This window comes from Podarcis filfolensis, assembly GCF_964270895.1.
Source record: "Podarcis filfolensis genome assembly, chromosome: 13".
In the NCBI taxonomy this organism is placed as follows: Eukaryota; Metazoa; Chordata; class Lepidosauria; order Squamata; family Lacertidae; genus Podarcis; species Podarcis filfolensis.
The window spans coordinates 25,515,512-25,541,935 of NC_139615.1; the positions used below are offsets into that span (position 1 = coordinate 25,515,512).

Sequence of the window (26,424 nt, forward strand, 5' to 3'; positions counted from 1 at the left end):
CTTAGCATTAATATTCATCGTCCACAGCGTCAGCCAATCGGCTGCCGCTGTGGGCGGGACCACCAGGGAGCATTTAAGGTCGGGGCAGCCCTGGCTCGCCCCTTTTCTCTCTTACAGCTGCTGCGGTTTCCCACCCACCCACCCTCTAGGTTTGCTTTCTGACTTTGCTATGGGCTTCGGCTGGTCGCCGCAAGGGGCCTGGTAGGAGTTTTTCCATTTGGCTAATTGGCTGTATTTTGAAGCCACTTGGTTTTTTCGCCTACCTCGTAGCAAAACGTCACAACTTCTTGGTTTTGGCGGTTAGGCATTGGCAGGGGGTATTGTCATGCAAATGAAGTTGGGGGGAAGGAATGCCATCACCTCCCCCAAATCTTGAAGGGTGGTCTGTTAAAGGACTCCGAGGGGCGTCGCCTCGTCCGAAACCTACGGAGGCTAGGGCCTAAAGCGCGCTCCCGAGCGGTAACCCCTTGGGGAGCGCCTACGGATGTGCATCACGGGGGGCTCCCCCTGTGGGTGTTTAACCCTTCCCGGTTAGTCCGGATAGTCTGTTAGGGCCAATGCCTAAAGCCAATACCGCTCTTACCAGTAATCAATAAAGTTGTGGCCATTTTCGCCCATTAACCTAAATTCTTGTGTCCGGTGTCTTTATTTACTCCTTCTGTGGGAGGGGGCGGGTATCGCCACGCAAATAAGCCCAGATGGAACCAGGACTCAAGGTTCTGGGGTCGGGGGTCAGGATAGTCACAGCACAACTCATTCAGAGAATAAACTCAACTGCATTTTTAAAAAACAAAACAGGACAATCAATTGATTCTTAATGGAGTAACTTCTGTTGCAATCCTAAGGCAAGGCTGCTAAAAAGAATACACACACACATACACTGCATATATTTCTTTTCAAATTATTTGGAAAATAAGAGCAGGATATTTAAAAAAAAATGTTGTTGCATTAAGGTGTTTGTAGTACATATGTTACTGCAGAAATGACACAAATGGAAAACTAGGAAATCTAATCCTTACTGCATTATGTGCACTGCTAAAGGTTACGAAGCTGGAAATTAAACTGCTCACAATCCTGTGGAAAAAAATCAATGCATGGAGGGGGACAGTGGTATCATACTTACTCTCACTGCTGCAAACATCACATGTCCCAGATTTTGTTTGTATAGGCGAGTGAAAGAGTGTCAAAAGTCAGATACCAGATACAGATGTACAGAACTGTATTAAAGTGGTACTTTATAGGCATATTATTTTATACAGGTCAAACATCTTAGGCAAGTTAGTAGAATGACATCAGGATTCCTAAGAAGTATACAAGAGTCAGGGACAGACTTTGGTCTTTCAAATTTCAGTGGAACTCTGTGCAAGGCCAAAATCTGGCACCCCACCTCTTACCTTCCATTCTGCTCAATTGACTACATCATAGTCAATGCCTGTCTCACTGTCCTAAATCTTCCTCTGTGAGAGTCCATGTTCTTCTTCCATAAAATGACAAACTTCTAAGCAAAAATATGCTCTAAAAGGGACTCAAAACCCCAGAGACATATAGTAAGGAACAATAAATATTTCAGTATATTTATGAGTACTGTAAATTGTCAAGTCATTTAATCTACTGTGCAGATTTATATTAATATCATGGTGTGATGTAGAATATAAACCCTCTGAAACCCCTTTTCATGGCCTCTTTCACTTCTGTGTTTCTCAGGCTATATATGAGGGGATTGATCATGGGGGTCAAGACAGTATAGAAGAGAGAGAAGACCTTCTTCATGTGTTTTAAGTCTTTTGACCGAGGGAGCATATAGACAAGCATCAGAGTTCCATAATACAAGGCAACCACTGTGAGGTGAGAGGAACAGGTGGAGAAGGCCTTTTGTCTCCCAGTTGTGGATGGGATTCTGAGGATGGTGGCTATGATGAAGCCATAGGATGATATGGTGAGGAGAAAGGGAGGTAATGTGAACATACAAGTAAATACAAAGGCTGATAGTTCAAAGAAAGTTGTGTCACTACAAGAAATATACCTTACATTAGAGCTAACATCACAAAAATAATCATCAATTTCATTGGGGCCGCAGAAAGATAGCCATGATGCTGATGAAGTTAAAATTGTGCCAACAAAAAATCCACTAGCCCAAGACACAACAGATAATTGGAAGCTCACTCTGCCATTCATAAGAACAACATAATCAAGTGGTTTACAAATGGCTAAGTACCTGTCATAAGACATCATGGCTAGGAGGTAGCATTCAGTTCCAGCCAGAGAAGAAAAGATGAAAAATTGCAAAAAACATGCTTTTATAGATATACTTTGCCCCCCAGCCAGGATGCTTGACAACATTTTAGGCAGGATTGTTGAACTATAGCAACATTCCAAGAAGGAAAGGTTTCCCAAGAAGAAGTACATGGGTGTGTGAAGATGTCGATCGGTTACAACCAACACAACAATGAGAAGGTTCCCAGCCATGGTCACCACATAGATCACCAAGAACGGCAGGAAAAGAAGAACTTGTAGTTTAGGTAGATCCCCAAATCCCAAGAGTATGAATTCAAAAACTCTTGTTTGATTTTGCGATACTTTCTTTGCCATGTGCGCTGAATCTGAGGAGGGGTTAGAACAAAATAATACAGTTCATGTCTTCATTGTTTCAAAGAAAAAAGGAAAGAAAGAGACTCACATTCACCTAAACTACCTGCACAATAAGTAGAATTCTTATATGAGCAATACCTAATTTAACCATTTTAATGGTTTCTGTAAATGTTTCTTGCAAAATGTTAAAGAAGTATACTTAAGAAAGTAGGCTTCAGATTTTCAACAAGGTGTTTCACTCAGTGATGGAGAACTGTTGTTTGACTATAATTTTCATTATCCCTAATCCTTGGCCATGATGGCTGGGGCAGAAAGGAGATGCTGTTCCACAACATTCTGGCACCAATAGGATTGTAAACCCAATGGGAGCAATGAGAAATAAGAGAGAAGCATGCTTGGAGAAATCCAGAGGGTTACTTGAGTACAAATAGGTATTAAAAACAAACAAACAAACTCTTGAAGAATTTTCTTCCAAAAACACAAAACAGCTTGCTAGGTACTGAACACAATTTATAGCTATGAAATGTACAGCAGAAGTTTGAGAAGAAAAATGGAACATGGATAGGGGGTGGATAGTGGAATTCCCTGCTTAGAGAGAATGTGTAGATGGAATTGTGATCAGGAGCATTTGTTTTAGGAGGAAGGATAAACCACAACATTTTTTGCAAGTCATATAAGATAATATTTCAAAGTGGTAGATCACATGCTGAGTAATATATAAGTGTTTAAAATTAGGGTGTCCCCTCCCCTGAATCCATCTATAATGGGATCTATCTTTATTTTTTGATCTTATCAAAAACATGTTGCTAGTTTTATCTGGAAATAACTATTTCATTTTCACATTTTGAAGCATGCTCCCATTTTTTTCTCTCCCCCCTCCCCCCGCCTTTAGAGTTTCTTCTAACAAAGATTTACTTACCTCTCTCTTCCTCTTTGAAAGAGTTCTGTTTCATGGATACCAAGGTCTGCATTAGTCCAAAATGAGGTGACTATTTATATAGAATTGTTTATATCCTGCATCATGAAGTTGAAAGTGTCCCCAGATATTTATGATAATGAGCCTTTTATATACGGGAAAAGGAAAGGCACTTAAGGAAGCAAGATTTTCCAAGGGGAGTATGGCACTTCCCCCTCAACTGCAATAACTTCCTTTGGGCTAAAGCAAATAGAATGTCCCTATTTTCATGCAGAATATTGGAGCAGTCTCATTACTACCTGTTTCCCACTCCCAGGATCTCTCTCCCCTCTCAACACCTGTTGACAGAAGAGAGTGATATAACAGCATGAGGGTGGTAAAGAGAATTGCCCCTGCTCCTTGTGGGTCATCACCCCCATGCAAGATCTTCCTCCATTTCTCCCCCATCTATATATTCAATTAGAGTTTTAAACCCTTAATTAAACATGAGCCCCACTCCCAAACTTAATCAGGAATGGATACTGAGGGGGAGGGTCCTCAGGTTGACCCACGATGGATAGGCTTGCCATATTGTTGAGCTTTTTCTATCTATATCTATATCATCTATATCTATATCTATATCTATATCTATATCTATATCTATATCATCTATATCTATATCTATATCTATATCTATATCTATATCTATATCTATATCTATATCTATATCTATATCTATATCTATATCTCTATATCTATATCTATATCTATATCTATATCTATATCTATATCTATATCTATATCTATAAAATTCCCAAAGTGGCTGAGCCACTTTTTTTGGAAAATCCAATCAATTCCACCACTGAAATCACAGTAATTTCAGTAATGGCACCCTAACATTGGGACAACCTGATGACTCCTAGATTGGACCTAAAGGTGCTGTGCACAGTCCTAGTCTTTACATAATAATGCCATCATTGTTTCCTTTCATATTGGCTCTTAAAGCAGATACACTTCATCCCTTGAAGGACTCTGTGGGGTTGGGGTGAAGCCTCCATCTGCCTGAATCTTAACTATGTCCATACCATCAACTGTCCCAGAAAAACCAGAACATACCATTTTTTTGTGCAAAAGCGCAGTGGCCATTTTGCCCACAGAGATCTCACCCCACAAAAGTGTTTTTTTGGGGGTTACGGTTTCACGTGGGTCACTTCACTTGCCCAGGAGCACTGCCCAGAAGACACACAGCCCAGTTTCTGGCCTGGACATGTTGGAGGATATGCATGTCTACTAATGGGGTTTACTCCCAGGTAAGCCTTTGAGCATACTGTGTCACTCTTCAGTACAGTGCATAACTATTGTGTGGGCCTCCTCCCGTTGAGTGGAACCCAGAGCGCCTGCTTCTATTCACTGTATGGGGACAGTGATCTTTTCCCCACTGTCCATGAGCAATTTGGAAATGTGGGCGTAACTCCTCGGAATTCTTGGGCTGCATGTGGCTGGTAGGTCATGAATTCCCTTCCCCTGCCCTAAAGGATGATAAAAGATTTCTCACTTCCTTTAAATTTTGAGATCAATTTGTCAGTCTAGCAGAATTTGAAATAGATGTTAGTTCTGTGTCCTACAAATAGGACCAAGGTTTCAACTGCCCTCATACAAACACAATCACTTGTTGCTCCCAACCCTTCCAAATGAGACTTGGAGAGATGGAGTCAGTGAGTAATATGCATAAACAAAGACTTCTAAGTCCTATATGGCATACAGGACTCAAGGCTCATCCATACCTCCATTTGCTCCACCACTGAACTGGAACAAATGGCAATTTGGGTTTTCTGTGGATTGCTGCTTGTTCCGATTTAGCGCTAAAGAGTAGGTTTTTAGGGGGAAAGTGGCAGGGCAAAGGCAAAACTGATTGGACCAATGTCTAGAAAGGATAGGACAATTGGGAAAGGATAGGAAAGAAAGGATACATATGTGCTGCTTTTTGAAGTCCGGTTCAGCTTGCGGGAATACATAACTGAATCTTCCTGGTAAATACAAAGATTAGTGCTCTGATCTTTTCTGCAACTCTTACGATCAGAATGTTAGTTCCTCTTTCAAGTAATGTATGAGATAGGAGATGTACCAGGCTTACAAACAGTTCATAAGTTACTTATTAAACTTATGTCAGCTACACTAATGCCACGATCCATAGAAATGAACCATGTAAGAAGTCCAGACTAGCAGCCATCATTACAAACCACCACCCTCCACAATACACATGCACCTTTGCATGTCTTGAATATTAAAGAAAAAGATGTTCCATCAGCAGCCCACAACGTGCTGTTTAGCATTCTCTTCTTCCACCAGGGAGGTGAGACTTAACCCATCCACCAAGTATCCTCAAGCAGCTGTTCCTCATGTGTAGAGGGAAAGACAGAAGGGTAAAGGATTATGTATCCATCTTACCCCTGTTGCCACTAGTTCCCTAAATAACACAACTGTGAACAAAAAATGAAAAACCAAACAGTATTCATCTTTCTTGGATTTGGAGACCTCTGGGAATGGCACATCCACCACTCCCTACATTGTCAACATGACCAGAAAATTTTCTGGGGTGGAGAAGTCACTATTCAATGTACATTTGCAGCCATCAGCCTATGCTGCTTGAAGACATGGGGTGACAGAGAGAGATCCATACCATCCTGCAATCCTAGAGAGAACAACCACTTTTGGCTCTGACTCCATCCACCTTCAGCTCTGCCTTCCCATACCATCAGCTGTGTTGTGTCCTCTTGAGTTTCCCCCTACATTAATGACCATTCATAGTGAAAAGGTTTCACACAATGGCCATATCCTCTTTCTTCCTTATTATTTTCCCCACACTCGCTTTCTCCCTTGCACTTGAAATGCTGCTATTGTCAGGAACGTGGCTCACCAGAGCACAGGGGAGGAGTCAGACTCAGAAATTGAGCTAAGTGAGAGGGAGAAAGACTCTGCAGTTGAGAGCTGGCTGACAGAGCCGAGAAGAGGCAGTTTGACCCCCCTTCCCGAAGAAGACACTGTTAGCTGTCATGAAGTGGGAGAGTTGGGAGGTAGCCAGAGCGTGGCTAGGCAATCAGCAGATAAGCAGAGGACTGAGATTGTGTCAGGTGAAAGTTGGGAGGGGCAAGGCCAGCCTCTCAGCCCCCGTTCTAGGAGACTGGATAAGATCAGAGGACAACAGAAGGGCAAGAGGGGAAGGGCAGAAATTTGGCTTCCTTCCTGCTATGGAAGTGGTGGAGTTCAGACTGACCAACTATCATCAATGCGAGCAGGCAAGAAGCTGTGCTCTGGGTGTGTTGTTTTTTGTAAATAAACGTGCATAAAACTGCCAGAGAGTCATTACTTATTATTGGGGCTTGCTTGTCTGCCTGAAATCCTTATAGCTACAGTATGATAGAATTGACAGTTCTAGGTACACTGGAAATAGCAATCCTTGGAAACTAGTTTCTCACCGACTTTCTCTCAGCAGTATTCTACCCACTGCAGTATTAAAAGACCCTTTACTGATCTGCTAAAGGAACAGACTGTTTCTCATGAGAGGACAAGTAATTAATCCAGATGGGAATTAGTGCAACAATAAGTGAAGCAATGAGAAGTTAGCTGAAGATAAGAACAGTATCAGGACAACAGAAGTCCATAACATCATATTTGGTTGAATGAGGTGACATCAGAGATGTGTATGGGAAAGGAAGACAGTTGGCATTGCTTGCTCACTCCCTTTTAGTGGAGGAATAAAAATACATCAGGAGTAGACCTGTTTAAGGTAAAGGTTTTTCCTATTTCAGTAATGTTTATATAATGACCCAGAGCAGAGAAGAAAGGCATGTCTTGCCTGGATAATGGAGCTTCGGATCTTCAAGTCGTAAGGTGCATCGGATATTCAAATAGCTGAGGTCCACCTCCAAGGGTCTTCTGGTGGTTCCTTCACTATGGGAAGTGAAGTTACAGAGAACCAGGCAGAGGGTCTTCTCGGCAGTGGTGCCCTCCCTGTGGAATGCCCTCCTATCAGATGTCAAGGAGATACAGAACTACACAACTTTTAGGAGACATTTGAAGGCAGCCCTGCATTGGGAGGTTTTTAATATTTAATGTTGTATTGTGTTTTTGTGTTTTGCTGGAAGCCACCCAGCTTGGCTGGGGAAACCTAGCCAGATAGGTGGAGTATAAATAAATTATTAGTAGTGCTAATATTAGTATTTTAGTATTATTACGGTTGGATCCAGAGATGTTTCCCCAGACTGATTAAGCTTCTCAGGATTCAACCCATGTTAAAGGGGTCTACCAAGATGGAGGCATCTTATGCATGATGTATAGCTTTAATACAGATGGTATAGTATATAGGAAGGAAAGAGTGAAAGCCAGGCAATAACATCAGCTGCAGAGGCCCATAAACTTCTGGGCAGTGGGAATAATGTGTGTAGGAGAAAAAGGCAGAGAGAGACTAGCCATTAGTTCCTAAACATGTTTAATTTAATTTATGGCATCTTCCACAGACATAAAGGGTTTCATTTGTGTTTGTTTGTTTGTGGGAGAGGAAGAATACAAATGTCACCCTATCAATTCTTTTCTGATCTACAGCATGCATGAGACTGCACAACTAAAGGCTTTTTCAGAGACCTGGCAGAGTACAGTAGATATTTGTCTGTCCGCATTCACCATGATGTCAATCATTTCTATGTCTGCTGTAAGTAAACATTGCAGGAATGATGCAGAAACAGCGGCTTGGGTGAAATATATTCAGAGCACAATCACACTTACTCTAATGAGTCCATCAAATATTAATTATATAAAATTCTTAGACTATCAACAACACTATGATGATGTGGAGCAATACATTTAAACTATCTGAAAATGATAGTTCCTAACTTCTCTCTGTATTTGAAATGAATGAAACGGGGACAAAGAATTGATTGGATCCTGACTTGGTTCAACTAAGGTCCTACTGAAATCATTGGAACAACTTAGACAAGGCTTACCTTTAGTCCCATTTATTTCAGTGGCAACTAAGTGCAACTACTTTAAGCATATAGGTTTGTAATTATTTTTGAATTCTCTTTGCACTTACTGTTTCCCTAGGTAATATTATGAGAGACATGGAAATGAAAAACCAAACAGAGGTCGCAGAATTCATTCTTCTTGGATTCGGAGATCTCCGGGATCTACAGATTCCCCTCTTCCTGTTCTTCCTTTTAATCTACATTGTGACCATGGCTGGAAACATTCTCATCATTGTACTGGTTGTAGCTGATCGACATCTTCACACCCCCATGTATTTCTTCTTAGGGAACTTGTCATGCCTAGAGGTTTGCTATAGTTCAACCATCCTGCCCAGGATGCTGGCCAGTTTCCTTTCTGACAATAAAATCATTCCTTTTAAGGGTTGCATCATACAATATTTCTTCTTTGGTGGCTTGGCTGGCACTGAATGCTATCTTCTCTCTGCAATGTCCTATGACCGTTACTTAGCAATATGCAAACCCTTGCAATATGCAGCACTTATGAATAGCACGGTCTGTCGACATCTGGCTTGTGGATCTTGGTTCAATGGCTTTCTTGCCAGTGCCATAGTAACATTGTTTATGTCACAATTAACTTTCTGTGGCCCCAATATACTCAACCATTTCTTCTGTGACTCTTATACAATTCTAAAACTCTCCTGCAGTAATGCACAACTTATTTTTACACTAATATTCCTTCTGTGTTCTGCGTTCACTCTTCCTCCTTTTCTTCTAACATTGACTTCTTATATCTGCATCATTTCTAAAATTGTGAGAATTTCATCTGTTGCAGGAAGACAAAAGACCTTCTCAACATGTTCTTCTCACCTCACTGTTGTGACCATTTTTTATGGGACACTCATAATTGTGTACATGTTGCCAGAAACCAATGACCTGGTAGACTTGAACAAAGTCTTATCTATGGGTTACACTATTCTTACACCTTTGGTGAACCCTCTCATCTACAGTCTGAGGAACCGAGAGGTCAAGGAGTCAATGAGAAGGGTTCTTCATAAGTGTTGGGTACAGCATGGGTTGAATAAAAACTGATTAAAAAGCAAACAGACATTGGGTATTCTGTCCATTCTTTTTGAAATGTTTTGTATGGATATGTTTAAGATAAATTTATGGTTCAAAATTAACTACCACCAGGAGTTCAGTTAGTGGTCTTTGGGAAACTAAATCTTAGCACTTTTGACTGCCCTCCCCGCTTTAAGATTTGAAACTGGGTTTTGGAACTCTTTTCAAAGAGGGACGAGAAAATAGTTTTGTTAATTCCAACTTATGATTCCAGGTAGGGCTTTTTTCCCCTCCAGCCAGAACTCACTGGGACTCAGTTCCAGCACCTCTCATGTGGGCACCATTGCCATTCTAAGAGAACAAAGGAGGTGTTCATAGTGAGTTCTGGCACCTTTTTTTCTAGAAAAATAGCACTGATTCCAGAAATATGAGGTGATTTGATCCTCTCTCCCTGTTAGCCCCCAAATCCCCTTGCCTTCAGTTGTCATAACAGACAGAATTTCTGATTTTGGGGTGACTTCTAAGGAACTGGTGCAAGGCAGGCTGGTGTAAATTAAGTCAGCATAAAGTTACAGATCCAAACCCAATAGGGCTGTTGCTGCTGCTCTGCTTGACAGAGGGAAAACCATTATTTAAGATTGTTTGCCAGGTAATGTGAATGAGCTAAATGGGCCTAAGATCCAGCCCAAATACCCACTCTCTGGTCTCACCCCACCCCCACCCTTTGGGGGATTTACACCAGCATTGGCTCAGCCAGCTAAGTCCAAATGAGCAAGCAGAGTACCTGTGGCTGAGGCAGGGTTGGGAACTTAACCCCACTGAACTGAACCAGGAATCAGCTGGCTGATCCAGAGATCTGCTATATCCTCAGCTGCTCATCCTGGCATAGGATTCCCCCCATAGAAACTCACCTCAGATAAGTGTTTATATGGCTTTTGAATGTGAAGCTGTTTAAAAATGAAAAATGAGAATGAACTGTCAATTTAGCAAGTACTCTGTAGTACTATTTGCTGTGGAAGGCAGAAACTAAGCCATGGGTGATGATTTTGCTGCCATCCAGTGGTCAATCATGAGATAGTTGCTTATTGAATTGTACCAAAAATCAGGGTTACTTTGCATTGTTTTCGCATCAGCTCAGCAACAGATTGTGTGGATTAAAAACTTTATTTGCATTAGCCACTAGCCATTGCAATCAGATAAAATATACTGGGGATAGAGCTAAATAGTTAGCTATAAAAAATACATTCTTGAGGTTTACATCAATACAAATGGCAGAACTGATACATGATCGTTTAGCCACAGATTGTGTGAGATGGTAAATTACTTGTGTGACTTTCCTCACATACCACTGCTGATGGGAGAAACAGGACAGCAATAGATATTTGCTTATTGAAAGTTGGAGTTTTAAAACTGAAATTGAAAAATTCTGTATTTTGGTATAATCAAACTTCTGTATAAGCTCTGTGGAGTGAGTGAATGCTCACGAAATAGGTCATTTGGAGATTCCAGTTAGGAGACCAACAAAGTGGATTTGGATCAGACTTTGAACCAAAACAGACTTTGACTAGTCTCATCATGAGCACACACAAAATTGCAATGAACAAGAATTGTTCATTCCTTCTGTTTATTATGCATATGGTACACAATTTTGGTTCACCTGGTGCAATATGAAGAAAACATTCAGCAAATTCTTATTACAACTTAAAACAGAAAAAATATACTTAACAGAAAAATACTTCAACAAGATAATATCTACTTTCCTTCCCATAACAACTGAGTGAAAAGTATTAAATTTCATAAAGCAAAATATTACTTTTTAATTTTAAAGTCCATTTTTAAAATCTATTCTCTGTATGCTTTTAAAAACATCAGGAAAGTTTTTGTATATAATATTATAAATGTCTTTTTGTAATTCATGTTCCCTGCATCCTTGATGACCTGTTGCCATCAATTCTGTTGCAAAACTTTTATTTTTAATAATATGTTTTCTACAAAGAAAAGGTTAGGATTAACAAAAGTGGGGGGAAAGAATACTCTTTATAATACAAAGAAGAATGTGTTTTAAAATGTGAAGCAGCTGAGAAGGAAAAGGCAACATGCATGGCAAAATACAGTAGTTATTGGGGGGCAAATTTTTTCTTTAGAAAATATTGTTTTCTAGTGGAGACATTAGAAGCATGCTGCAAAGAATCATGTAGTGCTGAGTAGCTCCCACTTAGAAAAGAGGCGAAAGGAAAATGTTGACCAGAACCTCCAAACTCAAAATTGGAATGAAAAGCTGTTAAGGAGCCTGCATGCTTTTCATCGCCTGCAGGATTCTTCCTCTGTTATTCCTCACATTTGCTTTTGCTGCTTCTAGGAGGTTTTTGACCTCCTGCTCCTTGTAAGAAACTTTGAGGGTGGAATATTGTTCTCTCCATTCAGCTACTTTATCTTTAAAAGAAAGAGGATGTACATAAGCAAGTGCCTTGCTATTCACTTGGAAACACTTTGTATAACACTTAACCACACATGTTCTTCAAAGCACCTGTTACATAAACAGATGGGGCAGGAACATGTCCAGCTTATATTGTATAGGCTGAGCTATTGACTGTGAAGCTAGTGAGAACTCCAACGTCAATCCCAGCTATCTTAAAAACAAAACAAAAAAACTTGTAAAACTTCAGTAGAACTTGAACATGGAATCTGCCCCCCTCAATTTTATAGGAACATAAGATTGCTGCTGCATCAGACCAAAAGGCTTATCTAGTCCAGCATCTTCCTCCCAGGGCGACCAATTATAACAATTATTGGGTGAGCCAATTTCACAAGGTAGCAATTTGTCCAGAGTTGCCAGATTTATCTTCCAGGGATCAATCAGATCCAAGGAGATCATTAGCCCACACTAAACAATGAAATTTGTTTTTAATTGTCTGTAATGATCTTTCTAATGCCGTAACCTGCCCTGGGACCTTAGAGTGAAGGTCGGACAATAAATAAATTATCAAAAACAATAATAAATGCATGCCCCTTTCTAAGCAATCCCCAAACACAATATACCTTTGCAGTTCACTGTATTGAAGAGAGGGAAATGCATGACAGTTGGAGAATCATGTCCTTGGAAAACGTAGCAGTCATAGGGACTGTCTTTACTCTTGTCCAACTCTGAGACATCAATATCAGGAAAAGGAAGATGATTTTCCTTGCAGTACAGGACTGCTTCTTTGACAGTCTATGATGAGAAGAAAATGCAGGAAAGGAATGTGGAAATTGTTGTCTGAGCAGGACACCCCACTGGCGATTGCCCAGGAGAAAAATTGTTAGGTGTGTAAAATTTCAGTACATGGTGCTGCCCCAATACTTCTGTCACTGGGCTCCATTGAAAATGGCTTCTCCATGTGAACCAGGAAGTGACCTCTCCAAACAATGGAACGACTCTTCTTTTCTCTGCTGCTGCAATCTCGTTGGTGATGTGCATGCCAGTAGGCAGTTGGATGCATATGTGTGCTCCATCCATTTCCCTCCCACAACCTCAGATGCTGGCAACCTATGCTACACCACTGGGGCACCATGGATGATATGGCTTTGCAGAGAGATGTTACCTCTACACAGAAAAGACTTCTGATCTTTCCACTTAAAAAGAAGTAGGTATAGCAACCTTGATCAATGCAGGGGCCCAGATGCCTGACCGCAACGCCACCCACCAGAAAAGGTGAGCTACATACCAGCAATATCCAGGCACAGCAATTGTCTGTTGTCTAGACTAAAGTACCCTTACTAAAATTCTGGTGACCCATCAGAGGCTCAGTAGCCTTGAGTCACATGTGTGGCTTATTACACTTTGTTTCTTCTTTCCATGCCCAGAACACCACTATACCTGCTGTACCAGCCAACTAACAGTGATTTAAAGCAGGGACAAAGGCAGCCTTTCAGATTTCTCTATCTGGCATTTGCAAATCCACCCCTTTTGCATGTTCTTTTTTTGTCTGGCAAGAATGCATCCTTAAACTCTGACAATGCTTCTGGCTTGACTAGATGGAGGCTGGAGAAGGATTTTGTGTGTGTGTGTGTGTGTGCATGTACAGGGGGAAAAAAACCCTACCATGCAAAGACAAAATTAATGTTACCAATTTTGCTACTGAATCTGCTCACTTGTCTTTTGGCAAGTGAAGTGTAGTGGTTGTAAAGCATGTGGCCCCTGAAAAGTTTTCTAGAAGGGTATTTATCCCCTGAGCTGTTTAAAAAAAAAAGTTCACCACCTCATTTAAATTGAAGAAGGGAGGAAGAAACAGGGAGCAGCATGGATGGGAGAAAGAGAGGTTAGGGATTGTCTGGGTAAATCAGGAATTATTCTCCCGCTGAGATATAATGTGCAGTATTCACTTTTTTTCTTGGAGGTGAGCATTACAAGCCTTTGCATCTCATCACCAATCCTGAGCCCAGTGAGCTTTGCTGCCAGCACTGATACAGTAATTAAGAAATCAAATCTCATCATGACCCAACACAACAAACCTACTTCAAAAGGATTTCCACTGCTGAAGTCAAAGGAAAGAATGAGTTTCACTTCCCGTTCAGGACGGAGGACAAGCGGATAAGCAGAATTCATGGCTATACCAGCGTCGGCCAAACGGAGTTCTTCCTTGCCTGCGAGATTCTTGTCATTAAGGCTGGCTAAGGGGAGAGAGTCGGGCATTACCTTGATAATTTGTTTTCAGGAATTGTTTCATATGCATTAATTCCCTGCCACCTGAAGAGGTGTCAGGGCAAACTAGACGCAGTGTGTGAAAGCCTGTTGCACAGATTCTGGCCAAGGCTATACAACCCCTCAATGACCTGGCCAGCCCTATTTCCATTTTGTAGTGGCTATTTCTTTATTTTTGGCTGCTAAGCAGACAGGCTAATACTTGCTGAGTCCCCCCCCCCCCCCGCTACTCCATTTCTTTCTATTCTGTCCTCCAAGAAATTCAATGGGCGGTTCTGGTTCTTCCCCTCCAAATGTATTTTTGTAAGTTGCTTTGAGACATATTTGTAGAAAGTGATGAACAAATAAATACTAACACCACCATCATTACAATAATTAATAGTGTGTGTGGTTTTCCTTACAGTATTTGTAAATATAGTTGGAGATGGTCCCCCATTTCCATTTGAAGAGGCAATAAACAGTTTTTGACAGTATTCTCAATGTATCCCAAATACCTGCAAAATAAAAACTAGATTAGAAATGTCTGAGAATTCTATTATTATTATTATTACTTTTAAAACACATTGAATGCATGTCCCCCCCTTCAAGGAATTTGTAATTTACCCCTTAGAGAATTTAAATTCCCATAAACCCTTCACAAACTACAGTGCTCAGAATTCTTTTGAAAAAGTGCTTCAAATGTGCTTTAAAGGCATAGCATATAGGCAACCTATATGGTGGCTGCTTCACACAGCATGTGGTACAGCTCATCCCTGTTAGATTATCCCAGTTGTATAGAAGGCTACCAGTTGTATAGAAGGTGGTAACTGAAGCTTAACTACATATTAAATGCATATCAGTGTCTTAGGGATGGGTCCTTGCTTCCTTTTTCAGCCTTATTGCTTAGGACTACACACACATTGGTCATCATGTTACTTTCCCTGAACTCTACCAGAAGGGGTGGGGATCTCAGTGTATCGTCAGCTACGTTCCTTCACTGACAGGAAATGAAAATGCAGGCATAGAGAGAGAACAGATAAGAGTAGAAGGCAAAGGGGAGGGAGAAGAAGCAGGGAGCAGCCGTAACTTAATCCCTGGACACAGGAAAAACGAAAGAGAGAGCCAGAGTGAAAGAATGCAACGTATAGGCTCAGACAGTGAGACAGACACAAAAATACAGGAATCGCCACCTCCAAAATCTCATAGGATCACAAGACTGGCCGAGAAGCACTAAAAGGACAGGAAGTGAAGGTGGGGGTTTTCCTGTTGGGGGGAAAGGGGGGCAACTGTACTATCTGAGGATGATGGAGATTAGCGGAGCTCCAATCAGGGCTTTTTAAATTGCCTAATAAATCTGAATAATTAACTGCCGGAGTCATCTTGCGTGTGTGGGAGAGACACAAGCCTTACATGTATCATGATTCATTCACCTAATGGTCCTAAAACACTACACCAATTGTAGGAGGTTGTGGGACTGCTGATCCCTGTGGTAAGTGTATCATGTAGCCCAGCTTTATATGATTGGCAAAGGTGAAAAATGGGAAGGGTGACACCTAGTCCTATTATGAAGCCAATATGGTGTATAATAGGTAAAGGTAAAGGGACCCCTGACTATTAGGTCCAGTCGTGACCGACTCTGGGGTTGCGGCACTCATATCGCTTTATTGGCCGAGGGAGCCAGTGTACAGTCATGTGGCCAGCATGACTAAGCCGCTTCTGGCAAACCAGAGCAGCACACGGAAACGCTGTTTACCTTCCTGCCGGAGTGGTACCTATTTATCTACTTGCACTTTGACGTGCTTTCAAACTGCTAGGTTGGCAGGAGCAGGGACTGAGCAACGGGAGCTCACCCCATCACGGGGATTTGAACTGCCGATCTTCTGATCGGCAAGTCCCAGGCTCTGTGGTTTAACCCACAGCGCCACCCGCGCCCCATGTTGTATAATACATACTGATAAATGTGTAATCATTCAATGATATTTTGATTATTTTTATTGTACATGGCATTAATAATTTAATGAGTAGGTGGTTTATAAACGCCCTTATAAATAAATATTAATAAAATTAAAAGTGAATGGATATAAAACCGTCTGTAAACCTTATAATCTCATTTTCATATCTGCAGATTCTCATCACAAACCTTTGTGATATACAAATAATTTGCAAAATGTTGGTTTGAAAATGATGTATAAAATGTGTGAATTACTTACTTCTCTTTGTTTCTTCATGATGCGTGAATGGAGATGTCCTAGCTGTCAAAAGGAAAGCATCATAGCATTGAGACTAAGGGATAAAATGCAATAAAACAGGTGCACTATAAGACATCTAAACTGTAAGATGGTTACAATATGCTTCTTGTAAATGGAGCAGAAGTTGATTAGGGTTCCAGTCCTTCACATTTATGTAGGATCAAACTCCATTGAACACAGTGGGGCTTATTTTTGAATAATAATGTGCATATCTAAGATTGCTCTATAAGAGAGTTCTTTGGAAGTTTTGAAATTCATAGCCACACTTACCTGCAAATTCTTGAGTAAACATGTCAGCCAGGGACAAAAACTGTGCCACTCTTCCAGGCTTGTCCAGAGTGTTGTGTTTGTCCTTCAATAAACTGAGGAAGTTGTAGGTGTTGCTGCCTACTTGATCTATCAAAGAACGTAAGAAGAGACTGGAATAATGAAAAAGCATATCCATCTGGTCTAACCATATTAAAATTAAGTTTCACGAAACTAAAACCTTTGTAACACTTGTATTTCACATTTTTGAGATTTCAGCCTTCATTCTCAAATACTCCTCCTCCAATTATATTTGGAGGAATTCCAATATAGGGAAGAATTGCACTGCCACCTGAAGTGAAGGCACAAGACAGTTGTATGGTATCAGGGGTACCAACCTGAATAAAATAGTGAGGGGGCCCAAGTAAGCCCCACCCCACATAACTGATCACATGAATGGCAATTGATCATTTGAATGGCAATGTCCATCAAATTTGGGGAGGGTAGCCCCCTCAAATATTTTCTTGAGGGGTGAAGCCCCCTTGGTCCCTAGAAATTGGCTCCAATGTATAGTACAAATATGTCTCAACTTTATCAATTAACCTATAAAGGAGGGGTAGGGAGTCAGCAGCCTTCCAAATATTGTTGGAATCTTACTCCTATGATCCCTGACCAGTCTGCCTGAGGCTTTGAGGAGCTAGGGCCCAACAACATCTGGAGGACCATAGTTTCACCACTTTGGTAATACAGTGATCAAAGGTACTAAAGACTCAGCTACCTGCAGGCAACTCCTCCCTCTGTGTTCTCACATGGGCAATGCCACCCAGCAATGGGCCTGATGTGGGTTTTCTATTGGCAACTTACCATGAAGATGAACGGAGGGGACTCCTCTAAATCCCTGCCTCACACGCACATACATAGATGGCAGCACTTGGCAGAACAATGGTCCCAGGTCCCAAGAGCACCTGTCAACACATACCCTCTTGAGCTGGGTGGCAATGCAATGTTGGCTGCTCAAGAACCCCCTACTTAATTGGTGCCTACAGCAAACCTTGCAGGGAAGCATTTTCTTTGCCTGCATGGTTTGAAATTAAATTACACAGACCGAGGAAAATGCTTCACCTGACATTGTGGCATTGCCAAGTGATTGTCAGGTGGTTGCCCCTGCCCACCTGCCAAAGTGTCCCTTGAGTGTCAAAGGAGATCTGAATCTAGCTGGTTGGTAAGATTAAATTCTCCATCATTGATTTAAGTCATGGGTACAATTTGCTGCCATAATCATAGTCCTAATCACACACACTATACACTTTGAAGGGGTTGCTGGGAGCATGAAGATCTGTGTAGGAAAAATAAACACTAGTCATTCCTCAGCTTCCTCTTACCTTTAAGAAGTTCCATGATGTTTGTGATGTTTTCGTCCTGATGTTCATGTGTCGTCTCTTCCATGGCATGAATCAGGAGTTTTATTGCATGTGAAGCAGCCTGACAATATATACAGTGACAACTGGAAGCTTCAAAAAGAGCCCCAAAATGCAAGCAACAAGAAAGGAATAAAGCTGGTTGGATTATTCCAAAAGTTAGGATGCAACATATTGCAGGGAATGTGACTGCTGATAAAAATGGGCAGGGCAGGCCAGGCTTCAAAATACAGCGAGAATAACATGCTTAATGAGATATGCCTGATTTATTGGATCATCCCTGAAATCCCGCCCCCCACATGCTGGCTCTAGTCAAGAAGCCCCAGCTCCTAGATGTCCCATCCTTATGTCACTGCTGGAATAAATGTATTGCCTATAAGATAGGTGAGCCATGACATCATTGACAGATTTCTCCCTTGGGAAGGAAACGTAGCAGTAAAAACACCTCAATTCAAAAAGTTCTGCAAATGCACCTTAAATCCATTTCTTTCTGCAGCCTTTTCTAACTACTCTCCTCTAAACCTTTGATAGCTATGGGAAATGCAGAACTTGTCAGGGTTTCTATAGTATTGGATAACCCTTGCTGAAACACAGCCATAAGTCAAATGCAAACCTGCTTTTGCATAATACTTCAGGAGACAGCGATACTTATCTTCCAGCCCAACAAATCTTTCCTGATAACAGAATGTTTTCCTAACTTAAATAGTGGCTAAGGCTGCTTCCTCACAGGCTGACCTTCCTACCTTTGACCCTTTCTTCTGAAACTACTTTCCATTTTGTGTAGAGCAAACATGTGCATATAGGTTTGCAAAGTTCCTGAATAAGGAAGGCATCAACAGATGTATCCTTTTGAGACGGACTGATGGCAAAAAATTCAAGCAATGTCAAGGACTTACCTGAAGCTTGTTCTCCCAGGTGTTTGATATAATCTGAAAATGTGAGAAGTACATTATATTTCCATAGCTATAGGAATATTTTATTAGATGGGGAATCTGTTGAGCTGCATTTTCCATTAAGCATGTTCTCCAATAAATGAGAGCACGTGTTGCGGTGTGGGCCACTGGGCCAGGCCTCTGGTTGCCAGGCAGGTTAATAGTTGTTGCCTGGCATTGCGATTGGATAACCGGGTTGCTGGGGCAAATTGTATGTTGCAAATTGGGTGGGTGGGACCATAGTCTTTAAATATCAGTGCACTCTGGTTTCTCTTTCTCTTTGCAGAGTGCATCGGATCACCCGCCCGCCCGCCCTCTTTTCCGGTTGACCTTGCTTTGCCTGTCATGGGGTCGTCTGCCTTGGTGCAGGGGCCCAGTAGGAATTTTGCCATTTGGTGATTGGCTGTGCCATTTGGTTTTTGCCTACTACTCAGCAATTCGTCACAACTTGTAAGGTTGTGGTTAGGCATTGGTTATAATATGCTGGTGGTGGAGGGGTCAGGTTAGGCCGTGCCTGCCCCTCCCGTTGCGCTGAAGGGAATTCCGTTAAAGGAATCCTGGGGCTTGCCATGATTTCGTCCAATCCCTGTCATGGGACCAGGGCCGGCCAATCCCTGTCATGGGAATCCTTGTCATAGGACCGGGCCGGCAAGCTTTCGGGGAGCTGCTGGGGTGAGCGGCGTGGGTCCGACGCTTAGCTCAAATGATCCCCAAGTTAGACTTTCCCTTCTACTGGCTACCGGTCGGACCTCGGGATGTCAGTTCTGTCCCAGGCGGGGGGACAGATAGTCATAACCAATGTCTAAACAACCACTCACTGATTTTGTATTTTAATAAAGTTGTGGCCAAAATAGTGCCCAAAAACCAAAACTAAATTACGTGTTATGTGTGAAGTTATTTGAGGGGTGGCCTGGGGACCTACACACGCAATTCATAATCATTGGCTATGCTAGCTGGGGCCCACAGGATTCCCATCCCTGTGGCAGAGAGAAGAATTGTGGTCAGGGTGAAGTGGCCCAGAGGAGCAGGGGACCATGGACCCAACCACTCCCCGCAAAAAAAGTGTTGCTGTGTACTAGTACAAGTTGTCAAGTGTTGGCAAATTAAGTGAGGGCAGTCTGGCCGCAGTAGCATGTTAGTGTTGTAAGGACATAGAAGGCCAGAGGATTTTCTTCAGAGCTCCACATAAGCTACGCAATTACTTCCAAGTGTGCACACATGGGCTGTGCCTTTGGAGTCCATACCAGGAAGGAACTTTCCCTAGCTGGGTCCAATAGGCTAAACATACAAAACCTTCTATTTCCTTGACGTCTTCTTTGCGATCTGCAAATGAACTTCCCCATAAGCCTGAAAGAGAAGGAAGGAAATGGAAATGACATTTTCTAGGAAATTTACTGGATAGCACTATGTTTAGTGGCATACATTAATCCTAATTGTATGCCACTAAACATAGCAGAGGGAACATGCTCGGTTCAGTGCGGGAAGGTGGGGAATCACTGAGCATGTAAACTAGTCTGATGTTTGGATACTGCATGAATCTGTCATGTTGCTGCCTCTTCCCCCTGTCAAGTCAGCAGTACCTCTCAAGTAAGAAATGTTTTTTTCATTCTTCAGTATTCTCAGCACACCATTCTCAAATGTGCTGCCCAACAGCCTCATGTCAACAAATGTACCAGGGTGAAAGAATCCAGCATCATGGGGTGTGAATTCAAACCAGATACCTTAAAAAAAAATGAAAATCAGTGTCAGAAAGTGTGGGAAATAATTGCTTACACACATAAACTTCTTTTGCAGTATCAGCTTCTGTATTTGTCATGTTTCTTTTTGACGTCTTACAAACTATTGTTTATAGAATTTTCTATTTAGTTAATTGGCTGGCTATGTTCTGTCTCCATTCTGTCTTAAGCATATGCGGCGCCGGGGTGCAAAGATCCACCCAGTACCCCCCCTCCCAGCTTGCCCAGTCCCAGGCGTGCAGGAGGGTAGAGCCAGCCGGCCGCCTCAGTGTCTCACTGGCTTGGTCGCCCCCCGAACTCGTGGCGCAGAGCTGCCCGCAGCAGAAGAGCCCACCGCAGTACTCCGACCGATGGGCGGGCTCTTCCCAGACTCAACTCTCGGGCCCTGGACTCTCGGCCTGGAGCCTCTGAGAGCCTGGTACCCGGGTACCCCAAACCCCTAGCACCTATGGGTAAGACGGCCCTGCTTGGAGGCGTCTGTTCAGCCTCTGTGAGAACAGGATGCTGTTCCAGGTAGTCCTTTGGTCTGTTGCAGAAGGACTCATCTAATGTTCTTATGTTAATTCAGCCCACTGTCTGTCAATTGCATTGATCCAAGGGCAGTCTCCAATAACAGTTGCACAAGCTCCTTGGATAAGTTTAGCACACATAGAGATTATTGTTGGAAGAGTATAACAGTTGGGTTATAGGCTATGTTAATCAGGCTCCAAGGAGACCCAATGGACAGTGATTTCAAGCACAGAGAAGACCCATGAACATATGGATAAGATCCAAGCCCTTTTAAGTAGTATTGATTTCAAAGGGAACATTAGGCATCATGAGAAATGGCCATATATAGTTGCTGATTTGTTTTGTTTCTTACCTGGATGGGTTTTACTGGTGTCATCTAATTTGTTTGAATCCACCGCTGCATAGATGGGGTAAGGAACTGCCCCATTAAAAGAGACCATCCTTTCTTTGGACAAATGACCATAATCTAGCTGTAGAGAAAGCGACTCATTAGTGAGGGAGAATATTGTCCCAATGCAAATAACAGATTCAGAGAAAGGATTTTTCCCAGTTCCAAGCATGGAAGGCAAGTGTTAAGTTCCTCCTCTGTACCTGCTGCAATTTTGGTAAGTTATATGCCCTGCCAGCTGATGCTTTTTGCATTTAACAATAAACAAATGACATTTTGAAAGCAAACACATTTTTGATCTCATGTGTAGCTTGACGCGCACAGTTGGTGAGAGCTAGCAGGATTATAGCCTGAGATAAGTTGCTATTCCTACTGAGTATGTCACATTTAGAACAGCAAAACTGATCACTTGGGTACTTCTGCTATGTACCAAGATGAATCAAAAGGCTCTGGGCTACCATAGTTTTTATACTGTATTTTATGCTGCTTCTATGTTGTATTACAATTAAGTGTTTTAAATTTGTTGTTAGCCACCCTGAGCCCGGTTTTTTGAACCGGTAAGGGCAGGGTATAAATAAAAATTTATTATTATTATTATTAGAGTAAAAATATACGTTTCCATTTTTGGTGGAATGATGGAAAATCTCTACAAGGCTTCCTGCAGGCAGTGCCTTGCTGACAAGCTGCACCATAAACTGCATCTGGATCTTCCTGCAGCCTCTAAATCAGTTTACTATGTGATCTGGAAGTGGTTGTGTTGTAATTGTGGTTTCTCAGTGGGGAAGAAGGAACATGGGATGTACAAAAAGAGTTGGACTGTGGAATAGGTGTGGAAAAGCAATATACAATGCTTTTCAAGTCTCCCCCCCCCCCAAAAAAAAAAACCAACAACAATTCTGTGCAACAACAAAGTATCTGTGGAAAGGAGGTAGTATACTTGCCTCATGCAACATTGCATAGAGAATGACACAGCCCCAGAAATCGGTCAAGGAGTATGTCTTCTCTTTACTTGGTTCTACAAGGGCATTGAGGGATTTGCTGGGATCCCACGATTGATTTACAAGATTGTCACACATCTTTGCTTCCAAAATAGGAAGCTTTCCCAGCCATTCCTCATGTTCATAGATGAATGACATACACCTTGGAGAAAAGACAAAGCATCATGAACAAAGCTTTGAAGAAAGACTTTTCCTGGAGGAACATTGCCAATCACTGTAGATAATGCTGAGATGGATATACCAAAGGCCTGAATCAATATAATACAATTTAGCATGTTTCTATGTTGGACAGAGCTTTCTTTATCAAATCCTTTAGCCATTAGAGACAACCTAGGTTCTTACTTCTTCAAATGGTTATGCCAGTCATCATTGAATATAGTTTATGTCCACTTACCAGGTAGAACCTGATACTCCACAGAGATACATCACAGCACCCAACAAATCCTCTTTCTGAAGTTCTCCCAGAACCCCTTGAAGTGCAATCATGGCCCGCAACCCTCCACCAGATCCCAACAGGGCAACATTAGGAACAGAACTCTAGGGAAACAGGGAAAGACAAATAACTGTCATATTTTGAAATATGTGATCACAAATACTTCTTACAACGTAACACCAAGCGGTGAAACTAAAAACAGATGGTGTATGGTAGCAGAAGACATGGTGCTATATTGGGGCTTTCCTAACCTGCTGTTTAACAGGAGGTAGAGTGGGAGGGGCAAGCTGGCTGCAAGATCCACCGCTCTCTAGCTACCTGTAAGCAAAAGCAATTTGATCAACAGGGAGTCAGGAGACTGCTGCCATCCCAACCTGCTGTCTGCGACTGGTGAAGTTAAGTTCTGTAGGGAACAGTATAATCTCTTCCTTCATGAAATATTGATTGATTGTGTAGCTTTCGGAAGAACAATGGGAAATCAATTGCTGTTAGTTATTGCAATTTAAGCTTCCGTAACTCAACTCTACTGTATCCCTAATTTCCTCTCCAAATTCTGCTTCCCGCCATCTTCTCTCCCAGCCTCCCATATTTTAGCCACCCACCCACTCACTTTGCCTTTTGTCTATTCATTTTTTCAAGCCCCTTTGCCTTGGTCATTTGCCTGCTTTGTCCATTTAGAGCACCTGAGCAGCTCAGCCAATGACAGGCTGCCCCTTTTCCCAAAAATATCAGGGCTTTATGTACATCATTGCCAGAGATTGTGTCGCTATTACCCAAAGTGTGAGCACCGCCGCATCCCTAAAGCATATTGCAATATAGACCATGAAACTTTACCATGGCGGTGTTGACCCCAAGCTTCAGAAATGAATTGTGCACTTTGATTTTTCTTCTGCCAACAGCTGTTTTTTCTTCATCAGATACATCTCTGGAAATCCGGATCACATCACTAGTTTAAGAATAAAAGTCAACCATTTCAAAGTTGCTCATTCAAGTGGGAGTCTCTACCCCAGTCATCTGTGGAGCACATACAGACAACCCACCATTTTGTGCTTCAAGTTTCATAGAAACATAAAGTCCACACACCCCTTCAAGGTGACATGAAGATTGTGGCCCCGTGCCAACCTCCATCCTCATTTCCACGGCTTGGTCTCTGGCTGCAGCAGGAGGTGCTACAGCCTCTCCCCCCAGCCGCAAAATTCAAATTTGCTTGTCTGCAATTTTGGACGAATCATGGGTTGGCTTGACAGTGTGGCCATAGAAGGTTACACTCATGGAGTCTTCACTCAGGTCCACTCCCCAGGGATAAAAACCTTTGCCCAGGACTGCAGTCGGCATCAAAGTAGGAGAAGTAGTCACACTACCAGTGAATTTGTTGGTCCTGCCCAGCTTCTAGCCCCCTACAGCACCACTGAGTAACCATGTGGGGGAGAAAGCCACTGCTTTGGTGCTGGTATCAGGGTGTTTTTGGGGGGGAGCATGGGTGGGATAGCACAGTGCCAGTGATGCCACCACCACCCAAATGAGGGTACTGTAGGGTAGATGGGAACTGAACTTGGCTCACATTCAAAAGTGGCACCACCATCTGCTTCTGAAAGCATTTGAGGACCTGAATGGTGGTGTGGCTAGGTCAGCCTGGGGAGCGACCTCTATGACCTTTTGGGCAGTGCACAGCCTGGCTGGCTGCTGACAGGCATGCACCCCCATCCTTCATGATTACTTCTGAGTGGGCTTACCTGGCACGATCTCCACTATAACCAGATAAGCCAGCAAGTGTGTGAGGGCAAGATTGCAGGTGCATCAGCACTGCTGTTGCAGGGGTGGTGGTAACTGGTAGCAAGTATTGAGGAGGCTGCTGAACACTGGTGGGGAAGCTGAGAGCAATCTTCCCAGGGGCCCTGCAAAATCTGGAGCTGTGCCTGTTTAAAAGCATGCTCCTTGGACACTAGCAAGAACATGTTTCAAGCTACTTTCTGAGACAGCTGTATATTTTTCATGTCTCCCAGTATTTACAAGAGTGTCAGGCAAAGTTAGTGGACCCTTCTGCTACATCTCATGCTAGAGAACAGTTCTGAAGTTAGGAAACATTTCTGCAATCCTACAGGGTTTCCCCTTTGTTTTTCACAAAGGCAGCCCTCAGTTTCTTCACACAACCATCGGTTTTGCAAGAACAGTTCTGGTAATCGTTAGTTAGCAAACAACATCTGGATAAATATTACCTTTGGTTTGACCCAGGCATACATAACCTGTGACCTTTCGAGCTGAGTGAAGTTCAATAGACATGCTTGACAGTTCAGAAAGGCTATATTGGCTGCCTGTGTGGGGCTGCAGAAAGGGGATTTAAGCACTCAGAAGTCCACATTACTTGAGGAAGCACCATAGCTCAGTAACAGAGCATCTGCACCTCCTGCATATGTAGCATCTCCTGAAAGGGCTGGGAAAGAGAACCCTCTCTAAAAAGTCTGGAGAATCACAAGTTGGTCAGTGCAGATTAAATGTGGAGGCTCCTCAGCTGTTGAAATCTTGGGGGGGGGGCTTGCAAATTATCTCCTAATGCATTTTTTGTTTTACCAAGCAACAATTTTAATAAACCAATTTCAATATCAAATTAATATTATTTTGATCTGTTGTCATGGGGGCCCCTAAATGCTCTGCCTATCTGGCACTGCACTAAGCTAGATGGACAAATGGTTTGATTCAGTAGGAAGCAACTTGCTATGTTCCTATCACTGACTGGTGAGCAGTGTTTTGCTTGATGGGACCCACATTGTATTAGCCATGCACCATCCACTGTTACACAGTTTCCCGCTTCAAACATTAGTGCATGCATAATGAAAGCAGGGGGCTCCAAACCAAATATATGCAGGTCCACCTCAGAGCCAGAAAAAATCCCCACATACACAAACCATGCATACAGCTGAATGCGCAGAGGGAGTACTCTCTGACTGATGACATGCATGAGTAGAGCCAGTTTAGAGGAGCATTCATGCCATCTGATCGTGCCCCTGACATCCTGTGGGCTCCCCAGTATCAGCACACATCCTCAGTGGGATCACCAGGAGTGGTGGCAGCCAAGCAGATATGCTACAAGCTTCAAGGGAGGGAGGCTATGATCCACCCAATTTTCTCTGCTTCCCAAGCAGACCTTTTCTTGCAGCTCTTCACTGCAAGGTAAACTGCAACCGGTGGGCCCAAACCAGACAATATGTCAACACTGGCTGACCTTCAGCACCTGCAATGAATTTGAACTGTTTTGCCTTACCTTTGTTTAAGAGACAAGCTTTCTCCATTAATAGCCTCATTTTCCTTTAATAAAGGAAGAAACAGAAAGA

At 42.5% G+C, this 26,424-nt stretch overlaps 3 protein-coding genes across 3 annotated transcripts; 1 reads left to right on the forward strand and 2 right to left on the reverse strand.

Moving 5' to 3' along the window:
- Nucleotides 1-1,632: 1,632 nt before the first annotated feature.
- Nucleotides 1,633-2,589, reverse strand: LOC310748661 (olfactory receptor 10A7-like; the record flags this gene model as incomplete). The annotated part of the gene is made up of 1 exon (XM_083584509.1): nucleotides 1,633-2,589. One exon carries the CDS (start codon nucleotides 2,587-2,589, stop codon nucleotides 1,633-1,635), a length of 957 nt encoding a protein of 318 aa, XP_083440635.1.
- Nucleotides 2,590-8,592: 6,003 nt separating this feature from the next.
- Nucleotides 8,593-9,555, forward strand: LOC310746650 (olfactory receptor 5B21-like; the record flags this gene model as incomplete). Its single annotated transcript, XM_083580630.1, has 1 exon — nucleotides 8,593-9,555. The coding sequence occupies one exon, from the start codon at nucleotides 8,593-8,595 to the stop codon at nucleotides 9,553-9,555; it is 963 nt and encodes a 320-aa protein (XP_083436756.1).
- A 1,583-nt stretch (nucleotides 9,556-11,138) lies between these two features.
- On the reverse strand, nucleotides 11,139-26,398 carry LOC310746626 (cytosolic phospholipase A2 gamma-like). The gene is made up of 16 exons (XM_083580591.1): nucleotides 26,355-26,398; nucleotides 25,312-25,526; nucleotides 23,930-24,041; nucleotides 23,057-23,199; nucleotides 22,606-22,804; nucleotides 21,629-21,746; nucleotides 20,611-20,751; nucleotides 20,324-20,377; nucleotides 18,995-19,027; nucleotides 18,063-18,191; nucleotides 16,705-16,830; nucleotides 16,396-16,437; nucleotides 14,608-14,700; nucleotides 14,021-14,175; nucleotides 12,565-12,736; nucleotides 11,139-11,958 (listed from the first exon to the last, which is right to left on the reverse strand). Exons 2-16 carry the CDS (start codon nucleotides 25,329-25,331, stop codon nucleotides 11,807-11,809), a joined length of 1,689 nt encoding a protein of 562 aa, XP_083436717.1. The 5' UTR covers nucleotides 25,332-25,526; nucleotides 26,355-26,398; the 3' UTR covers nucleotides 11,139-11,806.
- Between the last annotated feature and the right edge of the window lie 26 nt (nucleotides 26,399-26,424).